The 20,577-nt window shown below is 31.8% G+C and overlaps 1 protein-coding gene across 1 annotated transcript; it reads left to right on the forward strand.

The window, feature by feature from the left end:
- The first annotated feature begins 3,918 nt into the window (after positions 1–3,918).
- LOC129871511 (homeobox-leucine zipper protein ATHB-54-like) lies at positions 3,919–6,244 on the forward strand. Its single transcript, XM_055946441.1, has 3 exons — positions 3,919–4,229; positions 4,800–5,206; positions 5,737–6,244. The coding sequence occupies exons 1-3, from the start codon at positions 4,121–4,123 to the stop codon at positions 6,085–6,087; spliced, it is 867 nt and encodes a 288-aa protein (XP_055802416.1). The 5' UTR covers positions 3,919–4,120; the 3' UTR covers positions 6,088–6,244.
- The last annotated feature ends 14,333 nt before the right edge of the window (positions 6,245–20,577 follow it).

Raw genomic sequence — 20,577 nt, forward strand, 5'->3', positions numbered from 1 at the left:
GGTAATATAGGCGAACAGCACTCCACATAATTCCTCCACCATTGCTTGGCCTCACCCTGTAGCTGGAATATCACAAACTCTACTCCATGTTGGTGCACTATACCCATTTTTTGCAACCTCTCATAACAATTTAGAATAAACTCATAAGCATCTTCATTTTCTATACCTTGGAAGACTGGAAGTTTGAGTTTGAGAAACTTAGTGAGCATGTCATGCTCAGTACCAGTCATCATAGAATTCATTAGTGGCCTGAAAAATACATCTGTGCCACCACCTCATCTACTAGCGGAGCTACAGCAGCAAACGGACGAGCAACAGGAGCAGGTGTTGCAGTCATGGTGGGGATAGCGCCAGTGCCAACCAACCCACTTAAGAATGCCATGATCTTCTGGGCTAGTATGGGGTCCATAGGGGGAATACCATCAGCCCAGTTTGGGTGTTCTCCTCCTGCTCAGGATGCTCTTCTTCCTCTCCAACTCCTTCCTCTCCCTCTAACTCATTATCGGTAGAAGAAGGGGCATCATCTACTAGTACCTCCACAATAGAGACTTCCACTCTGGCAGGTGTTGCTCTCCCTCTACCCCTACCTCGCCTCTCTCTCCTGCCTCTCCCTCTGCCATGCCCTCAAATAACTGGCTCTTCTTCTGGCTCTGCTGGAGCTATAAGCTTGACACCGTTATAGCGAGTATTTACCATCTCTGGAAAAAAGAGTGAAAGAGGTCAGATACCAATTGGGATCGCTAGATACCAATTGGAATCGCTAAATACCAATTGAAATCAAGGTATAGCACGAAGAAAAGAAGATAATGAAACTTTTCTTAAAATCTTGTAGCCTCTCGAAGAAAAGTGCAGACGTTTCGTACCATTCCGCAAGACTCTACTAGACTTATTTTGGTACGACAAGATCAACGAACCTAGGCTCTGATACTAACTTTGTCACAACCCCGATCGGCCGTGACTAGCACCCACTCTAACTCTCCAGTGGGAGAACCATTCTAAACATCCCAACAACAATAATCGCAAAGTATACAAAAAGCTTAAAGATGTGGAAGCAGGTTTAAATCAAGAATAAATGTTGAGTTCCCATAAACTCAAAAAACGCCTAATTATAAACCCAAAATATGCGAAAGTACATACATCCTTGGAACTGAAAGTTGTCCCTACCAAAACTCTAACCAAATGTCAATGTAAGAAAAAGGAGAACACTTCCAAAAGAAGTCATAATACTAAACAAATGTTTGAACATCTGAGTCTCGAAAGAAGGACTGAGACTAATGAGAAAGTCCACAGCAGCATGACAGAATAGCTCAACCTTGGACTTCAAATAAGCTTTTACTCTTTTAACTAAGGTCTTTCCGTAGCCGACTGAATATGTTCTGTACTCAACAAAAGATAGAGCAAGAAGAGTATAAATACACAAAAATAATGGTGTATTGGTAGGATCATGCGGTTAGCCAGTAAGTGGATCATAGACAAGTAAATTCCACATAATAGGCATATACATATACAGAAGAAGTCAACTAATCTCAAGTTCAACTATATTCAGCAATATCATAACTCAATATCTTCTACATGTTATAACATTACACAAGGGTCCTCTCAAGGGACCTACAAACAATCAACTTTGTGTCAGAAGACAACTGATCCAAATATGTGTCAAAATGTGACACCCGATCCAAATATGTGTCAAAATATGATACCCAATCCAAGCATACCACAATTACAAATACATTCAGTATTTACAGTATTTATATCACCAAAAATAGGTTAATCACAAAATAGGCCTTCAAGAGATCATTTCACACATAATCTAGCATGTTTCCTTATTTATATACACACATGCATATCATGAAGCAATTTAACAAGTATATGAAACACATACGGGAAACTAGACCATCAACTACCTCAAATTTAAGTTTCAACAACTTTACAATGCAAGAGTCTTCCCTTTCTGGGTTCATTCTTCTCGTTCTTGGTTTAGAAACAGTAAATACATATAAAGGATCAACACAATGGCCTAACTATCATGAAAAATAACACAATTCTCATTAGCCAATAATACAAAAATAAAATTTATAATGGAAATGAGAGATTGATACTTGAGAGAATATGTAAAAGTGTAATTAGATTGTTTGTGAATTTGTGAGAAAAGTTGAAGAAAATGATAAATATTTATAGTTTAGGGAGGGTAAAAGTGGTAGGGGTATTTTAGGAAGGGGGCGTTGTTTCTAGTCGTTGGTGATAATGGTAGCGGTGGGGGGGGGGAACTATCAGCCGTTACAAATCTTTAAAAGAAAATTAAAAATTTAAATGTTACTATCGGATCGAAATCAAGTCTATTGGGTCAGGATCTACCAAAAAACACTCGAGACCCATTCCAATATCCCGAAGTCTGATTCTATACCGATACTATCATAATCGATAAAACCCAATACCCCTACTAGCCTTAGACTAAACTAATAAGGTGTTTGACCAATCTGTAAAACTGTTTGTAAATGGAAGTAGAAGCAGGGTCTCTGTTATTGGAAGAAACTAAAATTTTCTACTTCTTAAAAAAAAGTAAAAGCAGAAATAGAATTATTTTTTTCAAGAACAAATATTCCAACCATATATACATACTTAATTATTTACCAATATATTTCTTAAATTTATGCATTTATTTTTGTGGTGAATTTTTTGTAACTGGTGATTTAACTTGTGAAATAATATTTAAATTTATTTTGCTTATTTTAATTATATTTATTAATTCAATATTAATTTATTTTTTATTTATCTATGTATAATATTGATTGAAAATTTGCATATGTGCATTTTAATTTAATAAAAATAAAAAATTATTTAAAAATTTAATAATAGATATTTAAAATAATTTTTTTTTATAAAATAATCTTAATAATAGAAGTACATTTATATTTGTCTTTTTCGTAATTTGACTCTTAAAAGAATATTTAAAAAAGATTAGCCAAATACAAGATGTTTATTAAAAGTAGTTTTCATATGAATTAGCCAAACACAAATTGCTTTTTTTCAAAAGCACTTTTTTGAAAAGCTATTAAAATGCTTTTAAAAATAAATAGATTTTATCAGCAATACCAAACAATCTCTTAGATTGAACTAAGATGTCGTTTGGCCCCAGATAGTTTTTGAAAAAAAATTGGGAACTAGTATTTGGCCATATAATTTGCCATTACTTGAAAAATATATTTGGCAAATATCCCAAGTTCTAGAAAAAATTACAACTTGGAAACTTGGAAAGTTTTAAAAATTTAAAAATTATCCCAAATTTTTATATTTTATAAAAACACTCACCATTTATTAATTCCAACTAAAATTTATCTACCAACCTATTTCATTAACTTGACCAACCAACACCATTAAATAACATATCTATCTATTAATAAAAGAATAGATTGTTGCTACCTCCTCCGAAAAAGAATAGTTTAATGAGTGACAAGATTGAGAAAAAAATAATTTATTTTTAATGCAATTAATGCATTGCTCTTGTGCATATTATTATTTTGTTTTTGTTGATTGTTATCAATTATGTTATAAGTTTTTTTTAACGAAACATGTTCATTATAAAATGATAATACAAACTTATGAATATTTTTAATAATTTTTAAAACTTACGGGTGTAAAATAATATTTTTTGAAATAATCAAATATTCTTGAAAAAATTTATGATCAAACAAATTTCACCAAAACTTCACCTAAAAATAACTTGCCAAAAATATTTGAGAATTTGGGATCAAAAGCTAGGTAAGGCACATTCCTCTTAGGGTAAATACATATATTGATTTGGTGTAAATATTCGGACAAATTTATACACAAATGGCAAATTGAATAAATTTTCAAGTACAAGGCCATAATAGGAAATTCATAGAAAGCTCCTCTTGTTATAAACCCCTTGTAGTTCTTCTTGCCCTCGAAAAATCGCCTTTGTCGCCTTCTACTCTATGTTGAGTTTTCATCTTTCTTCTCTGCTTCTTCTTCTTCTTTTTCTGAATATTTACTGTGATCCTCATTTATAGTATTTCTTACTCACAATTCAATATCCCAATTTTCCACTTCTTCATTCTCCTCTAAACTCCTAATACCAAAATCTTATTTACAAGGAACCATGGAAGTAGCAAAAGTTTATGAACCTTCTAACAATGCCTTTCTACTTCCAAATGAAATTCTTCCCCCTACTTCTAATTGGGTCTCCAACTCTTCCCCAATTTTCCATGGTAATAATATATTCTTTTAACCTTGTGCTTCTTCATTTTTACTTTTTATTGAATGGTGAGGCATTGGGGTAGGGGTTTCATCCGAACCGTTTTTTTAAAAAATTATATTATTTATATTTGATAAAAATTGAGTACTTTTTTCTGTATACAGTAGATATTGAACCCATTTATCTCATTTGTTTGTTTACTTTTTCATATTTTAAATTCAATTAGTGAAAATTCTGACTTTCTCCACTGGTGGTGCGGTGATCTCAAATAGATTATAGACTAAGTAAATATTGACAAAGTAATGATGTAATTTTCTGTTTAGTTATCTATTCAAATTATCTACTTTCCTTACTCTGTTTTTATCAAGCAAAAAAGATCAAAGTTTTTGATAAGTGAACTTGACACTTGTTTTGCACAATTTCTGGACCAAGTTTGTGGCTTTTGTTTTTTCACGTAAATATCAAAAGCTTTAGATTGACTATCTAAATTTTTACCTTATTGGTGATTTGTTCGATTTCCCATCAGGAAATTAAAGTTGACCAAGATTTGTGAACTTCTTGTTCCTTCATTGCTCTGTTTCAGGCTCTGCATCCATGGTTAATTTCGACCAAGGCCAAGTACAAAAGGCTAAAAAGAGGTCATTTTTCCCTCAACTTGATAAAGAAGATAACAGCAGCACCGGCGGCGATGACAATTATGATGTGTGCTTTCACCAAACTGAAAAGAAGAGACGACTGTTACCTAAACAAGTTGAGTTTCTTGAGAAAAGTTTTGAAGTAGAAAACAAGCTTGAACCTGAAAGGAAAGTACAATTAGCTAAAGAAATTGGATTGCAGCCTAGGCAAGTTGCTATTTGGTTTCAAAATAGACGAGCACGGTACAAGACTAAACAACTTGAAAAGGATTATGATGTTCTCAAAGCTAGTTTTGATAAACTCAACACTCAATATGATTGTCTCTTCAAAGAAAATGAAAGCTTGAGAAATGAGGTACTTTAATCAACAAACCACTTAAAACATTATTTGAATATTATCATATTTTAAAGTTAATTTCAACAACTTACTTGAAAATATTGAGAACCAGAGTTAAAATGGTATTTAGAAGTGTGCAAAGTGTTAGATATTTATTTCGCCTTGAAATTTGATCGGTAATCTTTAAATATTTTCAAGTACCAAAAAACTTGGATCTTTGAGACTTCTGCTTACAAAATTTTTTGATCAATTAATTAATGCATGTTCAAACATAATTTTGAAAACAGACTCTACCTGTTTGGCTATGTTTCATTGTAAAATTTGAAATAAAAAAGTAGTTTTTGTTTTTTAAAAAAAAAAAAATGATATGTGAAAATTTTATGATTAAACATGTTTTTTTGAGTTCAACTTTAAAAAAGATTGGAAAAAAATTCATAGCCAATCACTTAAATTTCTAAGTTTCAACTTTAAAATCTATGGTGAAACGGGTGCAAAATTTTATCTAATTCTTTATTTATTTATTTATTTTTCCCTTTTGTATTCAATAGGTCCATTTACTTAAAGAGAAGTTGATGAACAGAGTAAAAGTGGATGAAAATTCAGAACCCATTAGTCCACTTGAACCTCAAAATCCTATTGTGGTGGTGTGCAAACAAGAAGAAGCAAAAAGTGACATTCTTGATTCAGACAGCCCACGTTTTACTGACGGGGATTACACTTCTTTTTTGGAACCTCCTGAGACAGAACCCTCTGATTTTTCTCAAGAAAATGAAAGCAGGACTCTTCTTCCTCCACTATGCTTCCCAAAACTTGAAGAAGATCATCATCATGACTTACCAGTTAATTCTTGCAATATGGGTTTTCAAATTGAGGATCAATCTTGGTTCTCACATTATTGAGTTTTCACTTCAAGAATTACTGAGATATAAAGGGTGTTAAAAAAGCCTTTTCCATTTACATCAATAATATGTTGTATATAGGGTCCATTGGGATGAGATTAAGATCTTTGATTGTTCCAAAATGTTTCATTGGCCCTTTGTTAAGCTCAAACACAAATTAATTGTGTTATTAGAGATGAATTCAGTAAGTGTATTTCACTTCATATTTCATAATGATAGATTACGCCTAAAATATATACACAACACTAGACACAAAAGGTTAAGAGTATATTCCCAAGATCATGCCTTTCACCTACCATATCTACAATATTTGATTATATCTTACACATTTACCTATAATATTTGATTATTATCTTACATATAATTTAATAGTTGAAACACTCTTTGACAATATTTAATACTCCCCTCAAACTAGAGCGTATATGTCATATGCTCCAAGCTTGCTGCATGTGTATTAAATTCGAGTTCCTCTAAGGGACTTTGTAAGAACATTTGTCAATTGGTCATTTGAACCGACAAAGCTGATGGTAATGTATCCGGATTCAATCTTCTGCCTAATGAAATGACAATCCATCGCTACATGTTTCATTCTTGCATGGAAAACTGGAATTGAGGCAATGTGAAGGGTAGTCTGATTATCACATATAAGTTTCATCTGTTTGAATTCAACATATTTCAACTCTTGAAGAAGTTGTTTCAACCAAATAAGCTCGTATGTAGCGAGACTCATAGCTCGATATTTTGATTTTGCATTAGATCTGACAACGACATCTTGCTTTTTACTTTTTCAAGAGATTAAATTGCCTCCAATCATGACACAATACCCGAAAGTAGAGTTTCTATTTATTTTAGAACCTGCCCAATTCGTATCAGAATATCCAACGATGTTAGCATGACCTTTGTCTTCATATAACAATTCTTGTCCTAGAGCTCTTTTGATGTATCTAAGGATGCGAATTACTGCGTCCCAATGATATTTACATGGAGCTTGGAGAAACTGACTAACCACACTTACTGCAAATGAAATATCGGGGTGTGTAATAGCGAGATAATTCAATTGACCAACCAATCTTCGATATCTACCAGGATCTTCCAATGGCCCCCCTGTCCAGGAACGAGTTTGATGTTTGGACCCATAGGAGTGTCAATAGGTTTGCAATTTAACATGCATGTCTCCTCTAATATGTCCAAAGCATATTTTCTTTGTGAGATAGTAATACTTGTCTTGGAATGTGCTACCTCAATTCCTAAAAAATATTTTAACTTTCCCAAATCTTTGTTTTGAAAGTGACTGAACAAATGTTGCCTTAGCTGAGATATTCCTTTCGGATCATTTCTAGTTATGACAATGTCGTCAACATAAACGATCAGATAAATGTTCTTTTCTGGACTATTATGTCGATAGAAAACAGAGTGATCTGCTTTACTTCTAGACATCTCAAATTGTTGGACAACAGAGCTAAATATACCAATCCATGCTCTCGGAGATTGCTTGAGTCTATATAGAGAATGTTTGAGACGACATACTAAGTCTGACTCCACCGAAGCAACAAATCCAGAAAGTTGCTCCATAAAACATCCTAAGTAAGTTCGTCATGCAAAAAGGCATTCTTAATATCTAGTTGATGAAGCGGCCAATAATGCATTGTTGCCAAGGAGATAAGCAGTTGGGCAAATGCAATTTTAGAAACTGAAGAGAACGTGTCAGCATAGTCATGACCATAAATCTAGGTGTACCTTTTGACAACAAGAGAAGCTTTCAGTCGATCAATTGTTCCATCTAAACCCACAATTACTGTATAGATCCATCGACTTCCAACAATAAATTTCTCCTTCGATAACTGGACCAATTTCCAAGTGTTGGTGGTCTGTAAGACATTTATCTGTTCTATCATGACATCTCTCCACCCTGAATATTTCAATACTTCACTAACAGTCTTTGGTATAGGTATATTGGATAAATAGATTCAAAGGTATAATATAATGGGGACAATCAATGATAACTCAAAGAATTATTTTTCTTTGATTTTTTATTTGGAGTAGTACGAATACCTTTGCCTATGACAATTGGTGGGGTTTCTACATCTGATAAAGGCATGACTAGAGTAGGTGACGAAGGAGCAAGAGATGAGTCATAGGGAGCTACCAATGTATCTAGACTAGGTGTAGTACTATCATTGTTATTATTAAGAGGACGAGCACATTGGGTGTATACTTGAAAAATAGGATCAGTGGTTTGAAGGTTGTCTGGAAAATTGGCCTGCAGTAAAGAAAGTATAGGTACTGGCAAAATTTAAAGAATTAAATTTCTGCTTGTAGTGCTTGGTGTAAAATAGATAGATGTTTCAAAAAAGGTTACATTTGTAATGATAAAATATTTATTTGTTTTTGGATCATATCACTTGTAACCTTTTTGGTGACGGGAGTATCCTAGAAATACACACTTAATTGATTTTGGTTGGAGTTTGTCTTTTCTAGTACTTTGATCATGGACAAAGCAAGTACATCCAAACACTCTCAAAGGGAGATGATAGGGATTTCGAACTGGAAAGAGATTTGAGTGAGGACTTTGATGTTTCAACACAGTGGATGTCATTCTATTTATCAAATAAAAAGTAGTGAGAACAACATCCCCCCAAAAAATAAAGAGGAACATGATGGTGTATAAATAAAGTACGAGCAGTTTTGATGAGATGCTTATTTTTATGCTCGACGACTCCATTTTGTTGTGGAGTATATGCATAAGAAGTCTGATGAGTTATTTCCTGATACGACATGAAACTGGCAAAGGGAGATGATAACTACTCCTTGGCATTATCATTGCGTAATACCTTTATTGAAACACCAAATTGATTGTGTATTTCATCATAAAGTTTTGAAAAATAGAGAATACTTCAGAATAATTTTTCATTAAAAAAATCATGTGCAATGAAAAAAATCATCAATAAAGATAACAAAATACTAAAATCCTAAACTTGAAACAACATGACTAGGGCCCCATACATCTGATTGAACAACGTCAAACATATATATGGCCCTGTTATTGACTCTTTTGGGAAATGAAGTGCGGCTATATTTTTCAAGTTGACAAGACTCACATTCAAAAGAAGACAAAGTGAAAAACTAGGAATTAATTTCTGAAGCTTAGCAAGATTAGGGTGACCAAGACGATTGTGGAGAAGATCAGTTGACGTAGTGGAAGTGAAGGCAACTGGTGATTGTGATTTTGATATGTGATACAATCCCTATGACTCATAACATGTTCCAATCGTCTTCCTCATTATCCGATCCTGTACAACAACAAAGTCAGCCAAAAATGTGACACTGCAATTAAGGTGTTTGGGTAATTTGCTAACATAAATCAAATTAACTGAGCATTCAGAAGTAAATAAAATTGAGTTTAAAGAAATAAGGGGAAGAAGTTGCATGTCCCCTATTCCTTTTACTGCAGTTCTTGATCCATTAGCAAGGGTAACTACAGAATGAGTTGCAGAATGAATGAGATTTGGGAAAAGATTCTCATTACCTGAGATATGGTCAGATGCACTTGAATCCAATACTAATAGGCAAGAGGATGAAGATTTGGTTAGACAAGCAAAGAAATTACCATGTTGTGAAGTGCAAGATAAAAATGACTGTTGTGTAGCTGCTTGATACTGCTAGTAATTGTTATAATCTGCTTCAGACAAAGTAATAGAACTAGCCAGTGGGTCTTTATGGGTCTAAACCATGTGAGCCATACTCTGATTATTAATACGTGGTGGTCGACCATGCAATTTTCAATAAGATTGTCGAATATGGCCTGACTTGTTGTAGTAGTTGCAATAGGGTCTAGAGTTTCTATTGTTCCCTCTTTGATGGACATTTTGTTCCTGTGAATTTTCATTCTTCACAGCTAACACGGATATCTCAATGTTATTGTTGATTTAGTTTTTTTTATTGGAGTAGTGTGACTATGTTACTATTGCCAGATTTCACTGTCATAAAACGTATCAATAGTTTTCTATTCTAAATATAAAGAAAGTCAAATTTGGTATCAATTATTTCTGAATCAAGAACGCAATAATCGAGCTAAAATGTCTATTAGCAATGAACTGAGGAACTTTCCAAGATTTGATTCCTTACGGGACTCAGATCAGATCAAATTTCTTTTACTGCTAAAACCATAAAGAACTTATCTCTTTGTTGTTCCTGTGTGGTGATACTTTCTGAAAGTGGCATGAGAGAATCAAATTGATCTTTCAAAGTATCTATTTGTCCTAAATAACTCGCCATATTTCTATCTATCCTAAATAACTCGCCATATTTTGATTAATTTGCTGAAGTTGGACTAAGTCTAAGACAACCTTGTATATACGTTGGATATCATTCGTATACAAAGTCTTAGCTTTAGTCCAAACTTTATAACAAGTTTTACAAGATTGAAACACATTGAGTAATTTAGGATCCAAAAAGTTCCATAAAAGATTGCATAATTGAGCATCAATTCAATTCCACTTAGTCCTTTCAATGGTAACAATATCATTAGTATTTTTAACTAAATGATCTTCATAACCTTGTCCCATAAACCACATCTCTACAGATGAAGCCATGGTATATAATTATTACTACCTTCCAATTTCATGATAGTAATATTAGAAGAACTTAAAATAGTGGAAAACATCGATTTGACATCACCTGAAGATGCAATTTTTTTCGGAGACATAAGTTAGAGATTCACATTTTCTTGACATTATAGCTTCAACAACTAAATGAATACAAAAAAAGGTGTTTGTGTGTTTTTTGGATCTGAATTGAACAAGAAATTCGCTAGAAATAGAAAGAAACAGCTTATGAAAATGACTGTTTTTGCCAGAAAGCTTTTCTAGTTGCTGAAAATTGTAGGGGATATTATGGGTAAGACTAAAATGAATGGTTGACCCTCACAAATTTCGAATGAAAATTTGTGATGGTCTAAAAAATTTGTCGGAAGTGGCTTCCATTCCTTGAAAAAACTGTTGGAACAGAAAAGACAGCTTAAATAACTTGAATCTCTACAAAAATATCAGTAGCTCTGATACCATGTATGTGATGTAAGTGTATTCTACTTTATACTTCAAAATGATAGATTACACCTAGAATATATACACAAAGCTAGACACAAAAGATCAAAAACGTATCCCTAAGATCATGTTCTTCACCTACAATACTTATAATATTTGACTATGTCTTACGCATTTACCTACAATATTTGACTATTATCTTACACACAATCTAATAGTTAAAATACTTTTTGACAATATTTAATAATTTTAAAGTTAAAGCATCAAAGAATGATCATTAGGCCTTATTTAATACTCCCTCCGTTCCTCTTTAGTTGTCACTATTTTCTTTTTTGATAGTCAAACGATATGAACTTTGATTAACATTTTAAAATATATTTTTGCATTATATTGATATGAAAATAGTTAAAATTTATAGTACTTCTTGTATAGTTTTTGAATATTTAAAATTTATTTTTAAAATATCATATTAATATATTCTAATTTAGCTTTAAAATTTAGTCAAATTGACTCTCAAAAATCGCAACATGAACTAAAAAAAACGAAAAGGAGAGAGTAAACATTTACCATCAAACAAGTGTTGAAATTATAAAAAAGGTATTTAATAACTTTGACCAGCTGACACCTTTGATCAGTTCAGGTCAAAGTTTTATTTAAATGGTGATTAAGTTAAATGGTGTTAAAATGTAATATTTAACATTTATTAAACTTTTATAAAATTCAAAAAATCTCACTCTCTTTCAACTAACTTTTTCTTCTTCTTTTAACTTTTTTTTAACAATTTGTGTTTTTATTATTAAAAATAGTTATACTAATATCCAAGGTTTAATGGTCTACCTAGTCAAACTAAATCAGGATTTGCCCTGCCGAAAAGGAATAAAGTTTTCAAAACGCGAGAGATTTCAGAGTGGGTGAAGCCAAGGACTACTATAGAACGCTTGTCTGCCATAGCAAAAGCCGTCATGGCGGGCCTTGAATCGTCATAACGCCACCCGATAGTGGCCCCCATCGAATTTTCTTGGATACAAAGTCCTACATTAAAAAGTTCAATGCCTACCAATATTGATCTTGAATACAAACCTAATGGACTAAGGTGAAAGAGTGGAGATGCAGTTACTCAAACACAACTACAAGAAGAAAGTTACAAAAGAGCAAATTGTTATACAAGCACTCATGCCACTAGAAGCACTCAATCTAGAACAACTCATGCCACACTAGCAAATCAGTCGACACCAAGTACTCAAGACACATAGTTTTGTGGTCTAGAATACTTTTCAACTGTTAACTTATATTTTTTGGTTTAGCTTAATTCCATTTGTTGTGTTAACTTGCTATGACAAACAAGTTATTTTTTTTATTAATTTGTGGGGAAGATCACAGTAGTAATTATAAGCCTTAAACTGAATATTTTCATTACATTATATTTCATCATTATAGTATTGACATGAACAAATCATCACGCTATCTTTAATACAAAACATAGAAATCAAATGAGAACAATCACAATAACACTAATATCAATACTAATGCTCGATCTCCCTTGTCTTTCATGTCTTTCTTGACTTCCCTGCCGTCCTTGCCTTTCATGTCTTCCATGATCAGCATTTGTTGAGAAGTTATTCATGTAGTATTGTTCTTGATATGTAGGATGAACTTGGTATGTATGATAAACAATGTTAGCCCATCGAAAAAATCCACAACCATTACCATTTGCATATTTTTGAGAGCCCCAAAATATTCTTCCAGGATTAGTTGGTGTTTGACATCTTAAGTTCAGCAAGAAGTCCACAATAGAAAAAATGAATTGTCATTGTGAAGAATAATAAATTTTAACGAGTAAAAAATAAAGTAAAAACTCCACGAGGCCTGAATGACTATGGAGAACAAGAAGAAATTTGAAGAGAAGAAATTTGGAGAGGGATAAACGAGAAGAAAATTGAAGAAATTTGTGAAGAACAATCTCAATAATAGTTTTAGATAATTTGGAGAAGAAGATGCTGTTATTTCACCCAAAAATGACCGTTTGTGGCTTTTTAAAAGCCCTTCAAGCTCCTAAAGTGAGTATATTACACGCACTTGGACTACTTTTGCCACATAGGATGACAGGTCAAAAAAGTGTTTAAAATACTGTGTTTCAGTGGGTTTGAGGGTTCACTTGGCAAATACATGAATAAAAGGGTTTATGTGACAAATGGAGTCAAGTATAAGGGTCTCCGAGGTCATTCCGCTCATAGAAAAATTGATTATTTATAATACAAGTATATTTTTTTTTTAAAAAAGAACATAATTTTTTTTTGTTGTATTCTCTTTAACCCTTTTTCATATAGAAGAAATCAAGAAAATGTTATATTGCCTTTTTACATTGTGGGTTCATGATGCATTGAGCGGAGGATGACTGAATGATCTTTTATTGATGTGGTCTTGTGGTGTTTATATTTGTTGATTGTGAGATGTTTCTATATGTTGCAAATCTGGTAATATATTTAATGGGGATGATCATTAATTATATTTTTCATGTAAAATAAAGGTCTAAGGCGTAACACCCCAAAAATTCCAACTCAAATCAAATCAGAAAAAAAAGCCCAAACAAGACTTAAGTTTTTTTGAAGTTTAATTTTTACGAACACCATCTACGGCCCTAAAAGTAACCACGGACCATAAATAGGCTCGTGAAATCAAACTTCTGAAACTTGAAGTTTGGACCTAAGTTCCACAGATCATAAATCACTTTATGGATCGTAGAACGAATCGTGAAACAAAGTCCTAAAAGTTTTTATTTAAGTCTATCTTTCACTGACCATTCTACGGCTCATAAAAGTACTTACGGTCCGTAGATTGACTCGTGAAAGTGAAGTCCTAAAATTTGATCTAAATTTTACGGACCGTATAAGGTTCCATAAACCAAAAGTCTTGAAACTTAGAAAATTCAGCCAACTTTCTACGAACAGTAAAAGTTTCTACAAACCATAGATGATCTCGTAGATAGCCTCCGTCAATTTTTAAAGAGGGGTATTTTAGTTCTTTTCCACCTTTTCCAAGCTAAACTCCGAAGGTTTTAAACCTAATTAGGGTCTTTATCAATTTAGTTCGATCATTATACTCTCATAATCATTCTCAAGGCTAAGAACAAGGAATCAATAGGAGGAATCTAGGGTTCCAAGCATTTTCTTCAAGTTTCTTCAAGAATTTTGTTCATCTTGATATGTAAGGCTACTCATAATGATGGACTAAGTTTGTCCTCACACCCTACATTTAAATTCAATCAGTAAGATTTATACCTGAAATTTCTACCCCAAAATTTTCTCAAATTTTGAGTGGATCTTAATTCTTTATCGTTGTATTCTTAATATTATCATTGAGATTGTATTTCTTCACGTATTTCTAATCCCTGAACTATTGTTCATGCTTATTGCATCATATGAGCCCTGTTTATTGAAAACTTATTGCAAGTTTTTGCAGAAGTATTTTCGTGCATTGATTTCAGAATCAAAGAATGTTTCAAGTATTTGAATCTTTTTTGAAAAGTTTTAAGGGAGAATTAAACGTTCGAAATGCATTATTTTCACAGTAAAAGCATTACTAATTATTAAAGGAAGCATTATCAATTGAGACAGTTTCAGTCAGTTAAAATAACGTCAGTATATTATAAAGAAGTACTTTTGAGTAATAACTCAACACAAATATTATTATGAGTGTTAATGTATGTTTTGGGAGTAGTATTGAGCATCAATTTGGATAAAAGTTCATATAACTCTAACTCCATAAATTGCGCCGCAAACGTAAATAGGATCATGTTGTTGGTTCGGACGACTCCTCACCCAGTCCCTGATAAGGGCTTAGATATGGATCCATAAGTTCAGTTGTTTATTGTCCTTTATTCTGGCAAAGTATGGATGGCTCTGGCAATGTGGACTAGATGTTGTATCATCACAAGGCTCATAGTGATGGTTTTCAGTTAGAGAAACTCCCCAAAGAATGTAAACTTAATATTTTAGAAATTGTTATTATTGCATTATCTTAGTTGTTAAGCTTTACTTGTCTTCATCATACTACATGTTTTACTTTCAATCAAGTTACTTCCACCTTTCCTTTTAGCAAGTGCATTCTTATTAGATCAGCATTTTTCATTCAACCTTATTACATATAGTACATTTCATGTACTGACGTCTTTCGAAACTGCATCTTTTCATGATGTAGATACATGTGTTCAGAATCATCAACATGTGTTTTGTTGAGATCACTGTCTCATTAGCTTTTGGTGAGACCTTCTTTCTTTCGGAGGACTCCATTTATTATGTTTTTCAGTATTAGTAGATCTTAGTCTTTTACTTAGGCAGATGCGGGTCTTGTCCCGGAACCTATCTTCCGATTGTAGAGGCTTCATAAATAGGATAGCGAGTCAGTTCAGTCTTTTACTATTTATGTTTAAATTATTTTCAGATAATAACATGAATTATATTTAAATGATGTTCAATCCTTATTTTATAAATCTTCCGCATGTATGTTTAGTCTTCCACTCAGTAATCATATATGGCCAGTAATCATATATGGTCAAAAATTCGCTTGGGATCAAAAATGATTTTTGAGTGTCGACCACGTTTAGGGTATAGGCTCGGCGCGACATAAGGATTAGAATGCTAAGTTTGATGAACAAGGGTTATTGGGGTGGTATGTAATTTTCATGTTGATTTTGTGGCTTCTATTGTTGCGTGATTTAACCTTGATCGGCCGATGATAGTTATCATTACGTGTGGTGTACTGATACTATTCTTGCTACATCCTTTTTAGGGTGAAGATATGTTGCAGGTTAACTAGAAGTCTCTTATGTTAAACGGTGAGTACTCATCCTCAACTTCTACATTTCCTCTTGATGCGATGAGAAAATGGCTAGTATTCAAGGCTAATTCCAAAAAAGCAAGCTAACCTGGACTTTGCCTAGCTACCACGGAAAGCATAGGTGAAAATTGTGTCTTTTCTTATCTTACTCTATATACTTAGACCTAACGACCCCTTAGTTAATGCAAAGTTTATCTTTCAGACCAAAAAATTTGGATGTTGACAATTTGACTTTTATTTAATTTTGTAAAATTTGACGTTGCGACACACCTCATCGTTTTAATTTTTTTAATTAAGGGAATCAATGATTATTTTTAAAACATAAACATCTTGCTGATGCTTTGATTGTTATAAATGCTGATTTCTAGACTTTTAGTGTCCCTTATAAAGATATTTTAATAGCTAAAATCTTCCTGGAAACTACTACAATTTGTTCTTTAACAAAAGATGCCATCACTTCTAGCACGTAGCCTTGATTGGAACAAATGAAGTGAATTATATATATTCCAAGTCCGTTGAGAACCAAGACTTCTTTAAAGTATTTTAAGTTAAATAAAGCTTTGGAACCTTACCAAACACTAGCTTATAGCCGTAAGGTTTTGAAGGGAATCAAATTTTTATGTACGTTGTTACAAATGATTATGACACAAGTCGAAGATCATGGTAGTTATATTTATGATTCGACCACTAACACTATAAGATATTTAATGACAATAATTTTTTCTTTATGATGCTGCAAAAAAGAAATTAATGACAATTGAGTTAATGTCATTATATTTAAAATTGCTAAAGTCTATAAAGATAATTATATAAAGTGTTTGTTAAAAAAATTCATATTTAATATTATTGCTAAACATAATATAGTCACAATTATCTTATTGCCGCGAAATCAAATCATTTATTTGTAGTGACATGTCATGCTCTCCTTTTCTACTCGCATTGACTCGAAGCGAAAAAGAGAATTCATGTATTTTAGAAACGTTATAAACTACCTAATCTTTATTACAATTTTTTCAATTATAGGAAGATGTGAATTTGCAACAGCAAGTGCAAATGCATAATAAATTTAATAAGCAAAAATATATTAAATTTGTTCGTAAAATTATAGCTCTGTCGTAATTAAAAGTGACAGAAGAATAACAGTTAAACAGATAAAAAGATTCTTCACTTTCGACAAAAGTATTATCATAATCCTTTCTTATGAAATAGAACCTCAAAATCTAAAGAGCCAATTTGAATATATCTCCTCAAGATAAATTAGATTTTTTTTTTTTTTTTTTTTTTTGGGGGGGGGGGGAGGGAGGGAGTTAGATATGAGTGAACTTTAGTCAAGTATTGGAATATTTGATAGTTAGAGTCTGTTTGGCCAAGAAATTAAGAGATCAAAACAATTTTTTAGAAAAAAATAATATTTTTTTGACATTTAAGGTGTTTAATTTATAAATAAAAGTATTTTTAAGTAAAAAAACATTTTTAGCTACTTGGCAAAACAATTCTTATGATGGAATTAGGTTATGCACAAATTAATTGTGTTGAGATTCATTATCCTAGTACTATTTCTTAATAAATGTTTGATTTATTGTACTAAAATTAATATACATGGCTTAATTTTTAAGAAAAAACTTGTCTCAATACTAATTATTCATTCTTAGATAAGTTATTCCAAATTTTATTACCGAATAAGAAATTAAGGAGTACTACAAATTTATCCCAAAATTATTCTCTTTTATCTATCATACAAAAACAAACCCCCAAAAAATCTGATATTGAGCTGACAAGTGAAAATTTACCAAGTGGAGGTATAGGTAAGAAAAAAAAAAGTAGGGATTATATAAATCACAATCACATAATGTTAAAGCTAATTACATCTCATTCTTTCTCCTTTCCAAATTAAAAAAAAAAAGAAAAAAATGATGGAATTCGAATACATCTCAAAAATATCTCGATATATCGCGTCTCGGTTTCATCAACATTCTAATACATCACGTTTTGATTTCAGATACATCACATACGTTCCGATACATCACCTAAAGTGATATATCCTATCGATCTATCACGTAAAATGATGTATCCGAAAATAAAAAAGAACAAAAATATTTTTATAATTTTTTCAAATGATAATTCTTTTCTACAAAATATAATAAAATAAATTATGTATTTAAATAATTTTTGCCAAAAAGAAATCTTCTCCAAACAAATGCGACGCAAGCAGAGAAGCGTAGACCACGGAAGCTCTTAAAGCCCATGGGCCCTTCGGGTCCATTGATAGAGACAGGTGGTGTTAACGTGGCAAGAAAGGTACGGTGTAAAGAAAGATGTGGGCCTAGGGCCCAGAAAGTCACTTTCCGTTGGGAAATGTGGATAAGAATGTTAAATTGGGGGCCCAACCGTGCACTCTTAAGTGGACTGGGCTTTGGATGTTGAGCATAAGTGTCCAAAAATGTAACACGCGGACCATCGTTTGCATGGGACACCACTGCCCACGTGCGTACCATGTCTTCATGTCTTATTATATCTCAGATTAATTATCTAAATACACAATTTATATTACAACTTATTCAAAAATTATAATCCAACTAAATTGTCCTTCCTAATATATGTAGGGATGACAATAGGGCGGGATGGGTACAGGGCAGGTTGAGCTTAATCTGCATAAATTTTTAATTTTTTTTAATTGAATTTAATATGAAAATAAAGTTCATAATTTTTTTTCGCTAATCAACATCAATAACGAATTAATTATTTTTAGTTAATATTTCAATATTATTTCTTAATTATTAATTAACTATTTCTAATTAACATTTCAATAACTAACAATTCACTGGACACATCTAGTTTAATTTTTTTTTAAAAAATAATTAAAACTAAAGTCAAAGTTTAATATAAAAAGTTTATAACTTTTTTTTAGTAATTACAAAAGATTTAATTTTCTTTAGGTTATTATTTGATACCTTAAACCCGTATAAATCCACAACCCGCCCCGCATTAATTTTCCACCCCGCATAGCTCTAAACCTGCTCTCACCTTGTCCCGAATAGCGTCATTTCTAATCGTGTCGCTCCTGGTATGTTCACACATCCATTTCAACATTTTCATCTCGACAACTTTCATCTTTTGAACGTGAAAGACCTTAACTGGTCAATACTCCGCCCCATATAGCATAGCCGATCTAACCACCACTTTGTAGAACTTGCCCTTAAGTTGTGGGGGAACCTTTTTGTCACATAGCATACCGAAAGCGAGCCTCCGTTTCATCCACTCTGCCCCAATACGATGTGTGACAATTATTATTTGAAAAATAAAGAAATTAAATAATTAAATAATGTAAGAAAATAAAATAAACTAAGTTTATAGATTGATTTATTGTTTATAACTATTAACTATTATAACCTGTTGATGTATTAAATATGCTAATATCATATATATATATATATATCATGCAGATATAATAATACTATTTCAGAGCAAGCTACATTTTGAAATTATTTAAGAATCATGTATATTTATAATTATATTTATTAATTAACCGCGCATCGCACGGGTATATTCAATATGTAGTTTTTTTTTTTATCATATTCAAAAGATTTATTTTTTCATACTAATGACATATATTAAAATAACGATATTCACTAATAATGACAAACAACAAATTCTAAGGAGCCCGTTTGGATGGGCTTAAAAAAAGTAACTTTTATGTATGAAGTGCTTTTAGAACTTTGAAGTGCTGAAAGTTATTTTTATAAATAAACAGTTGAGTGTTTGGATAAAAGTGCTTATGATGTGAATTTTAGGGTTAAAAGAATAAAAAAAGGTAGTTTGGGAATTTAGTTAAAATATAAGGGATATAAAAGTAATTTCCATGGTCAAAAAAAATGACTTTAAACACTTTGGGGAAAAAAAGTTAGAAATCCTAACTTTTCATTTTTGACTGCTTTAAGAACTTTATGGCTTAAAGTCAGCATTAGGCAAACACGTCCAAAAGCTAAAAAGGGGCTTTAAGTTGGTTTTGACCAACTTAAAGCCAATCCAAACTGGCTCAAGGCGAAGTTAGTCAAAGGACTTTTCTATTTAAATTTAGAGTTATTCAAAATATATAATTAAAAATAAACTATGATATTATTTAGGTTATTGGTACATTAAATGAAAAATATTAACTAAGATATCATAATATAGAAATTGATCTATAAAAGTGTAATAGATATAATGTGAGGTTATTTATTTATTGAATTAATTTGACCAATAAGATAAATAAATAAAGAATACCAAAAAAAAGTTAAATAATAGATAATGCAACAATGATGTGCAAAGATGGAAAGAGAAAAAATATTTAAAATATTTGATAAAAAAATTGAGAATGGATTGAAACAATTAAAAATAAAATATAAATTATATGCAAGACAATTGAAGCTAAAATTCAAAAGTAATTTGTAAAAATAAATTAATTATTAGTTGCGCTTTATATTTTTGTAACAACAATAATAACATACTTATTATTATCTCACGTATAGGATTTGAAGAAGATAAGATGTACTTAGATCTTATTTGTATCTATCTATCTTTGTGGGATAAAAAAATTTGTTTCTGATAAACCATAAACACAACAAAAACAAAT

The sequence above is a fragment of the Solanum dulcamara genome, chromosome 10 (assembly GCF_947179165.1).
Source record: "Solanum dulcamara chromosome 10, daSolDulc1.2, whole genome shotgun sequence".
Classification (NCBI taxonomy): Eukaryota; Viridiplantae; Streptophyta; class Magnoliopsida; order Solanales; family Solanaceae; genus Solanum; species Solanum dulcamara.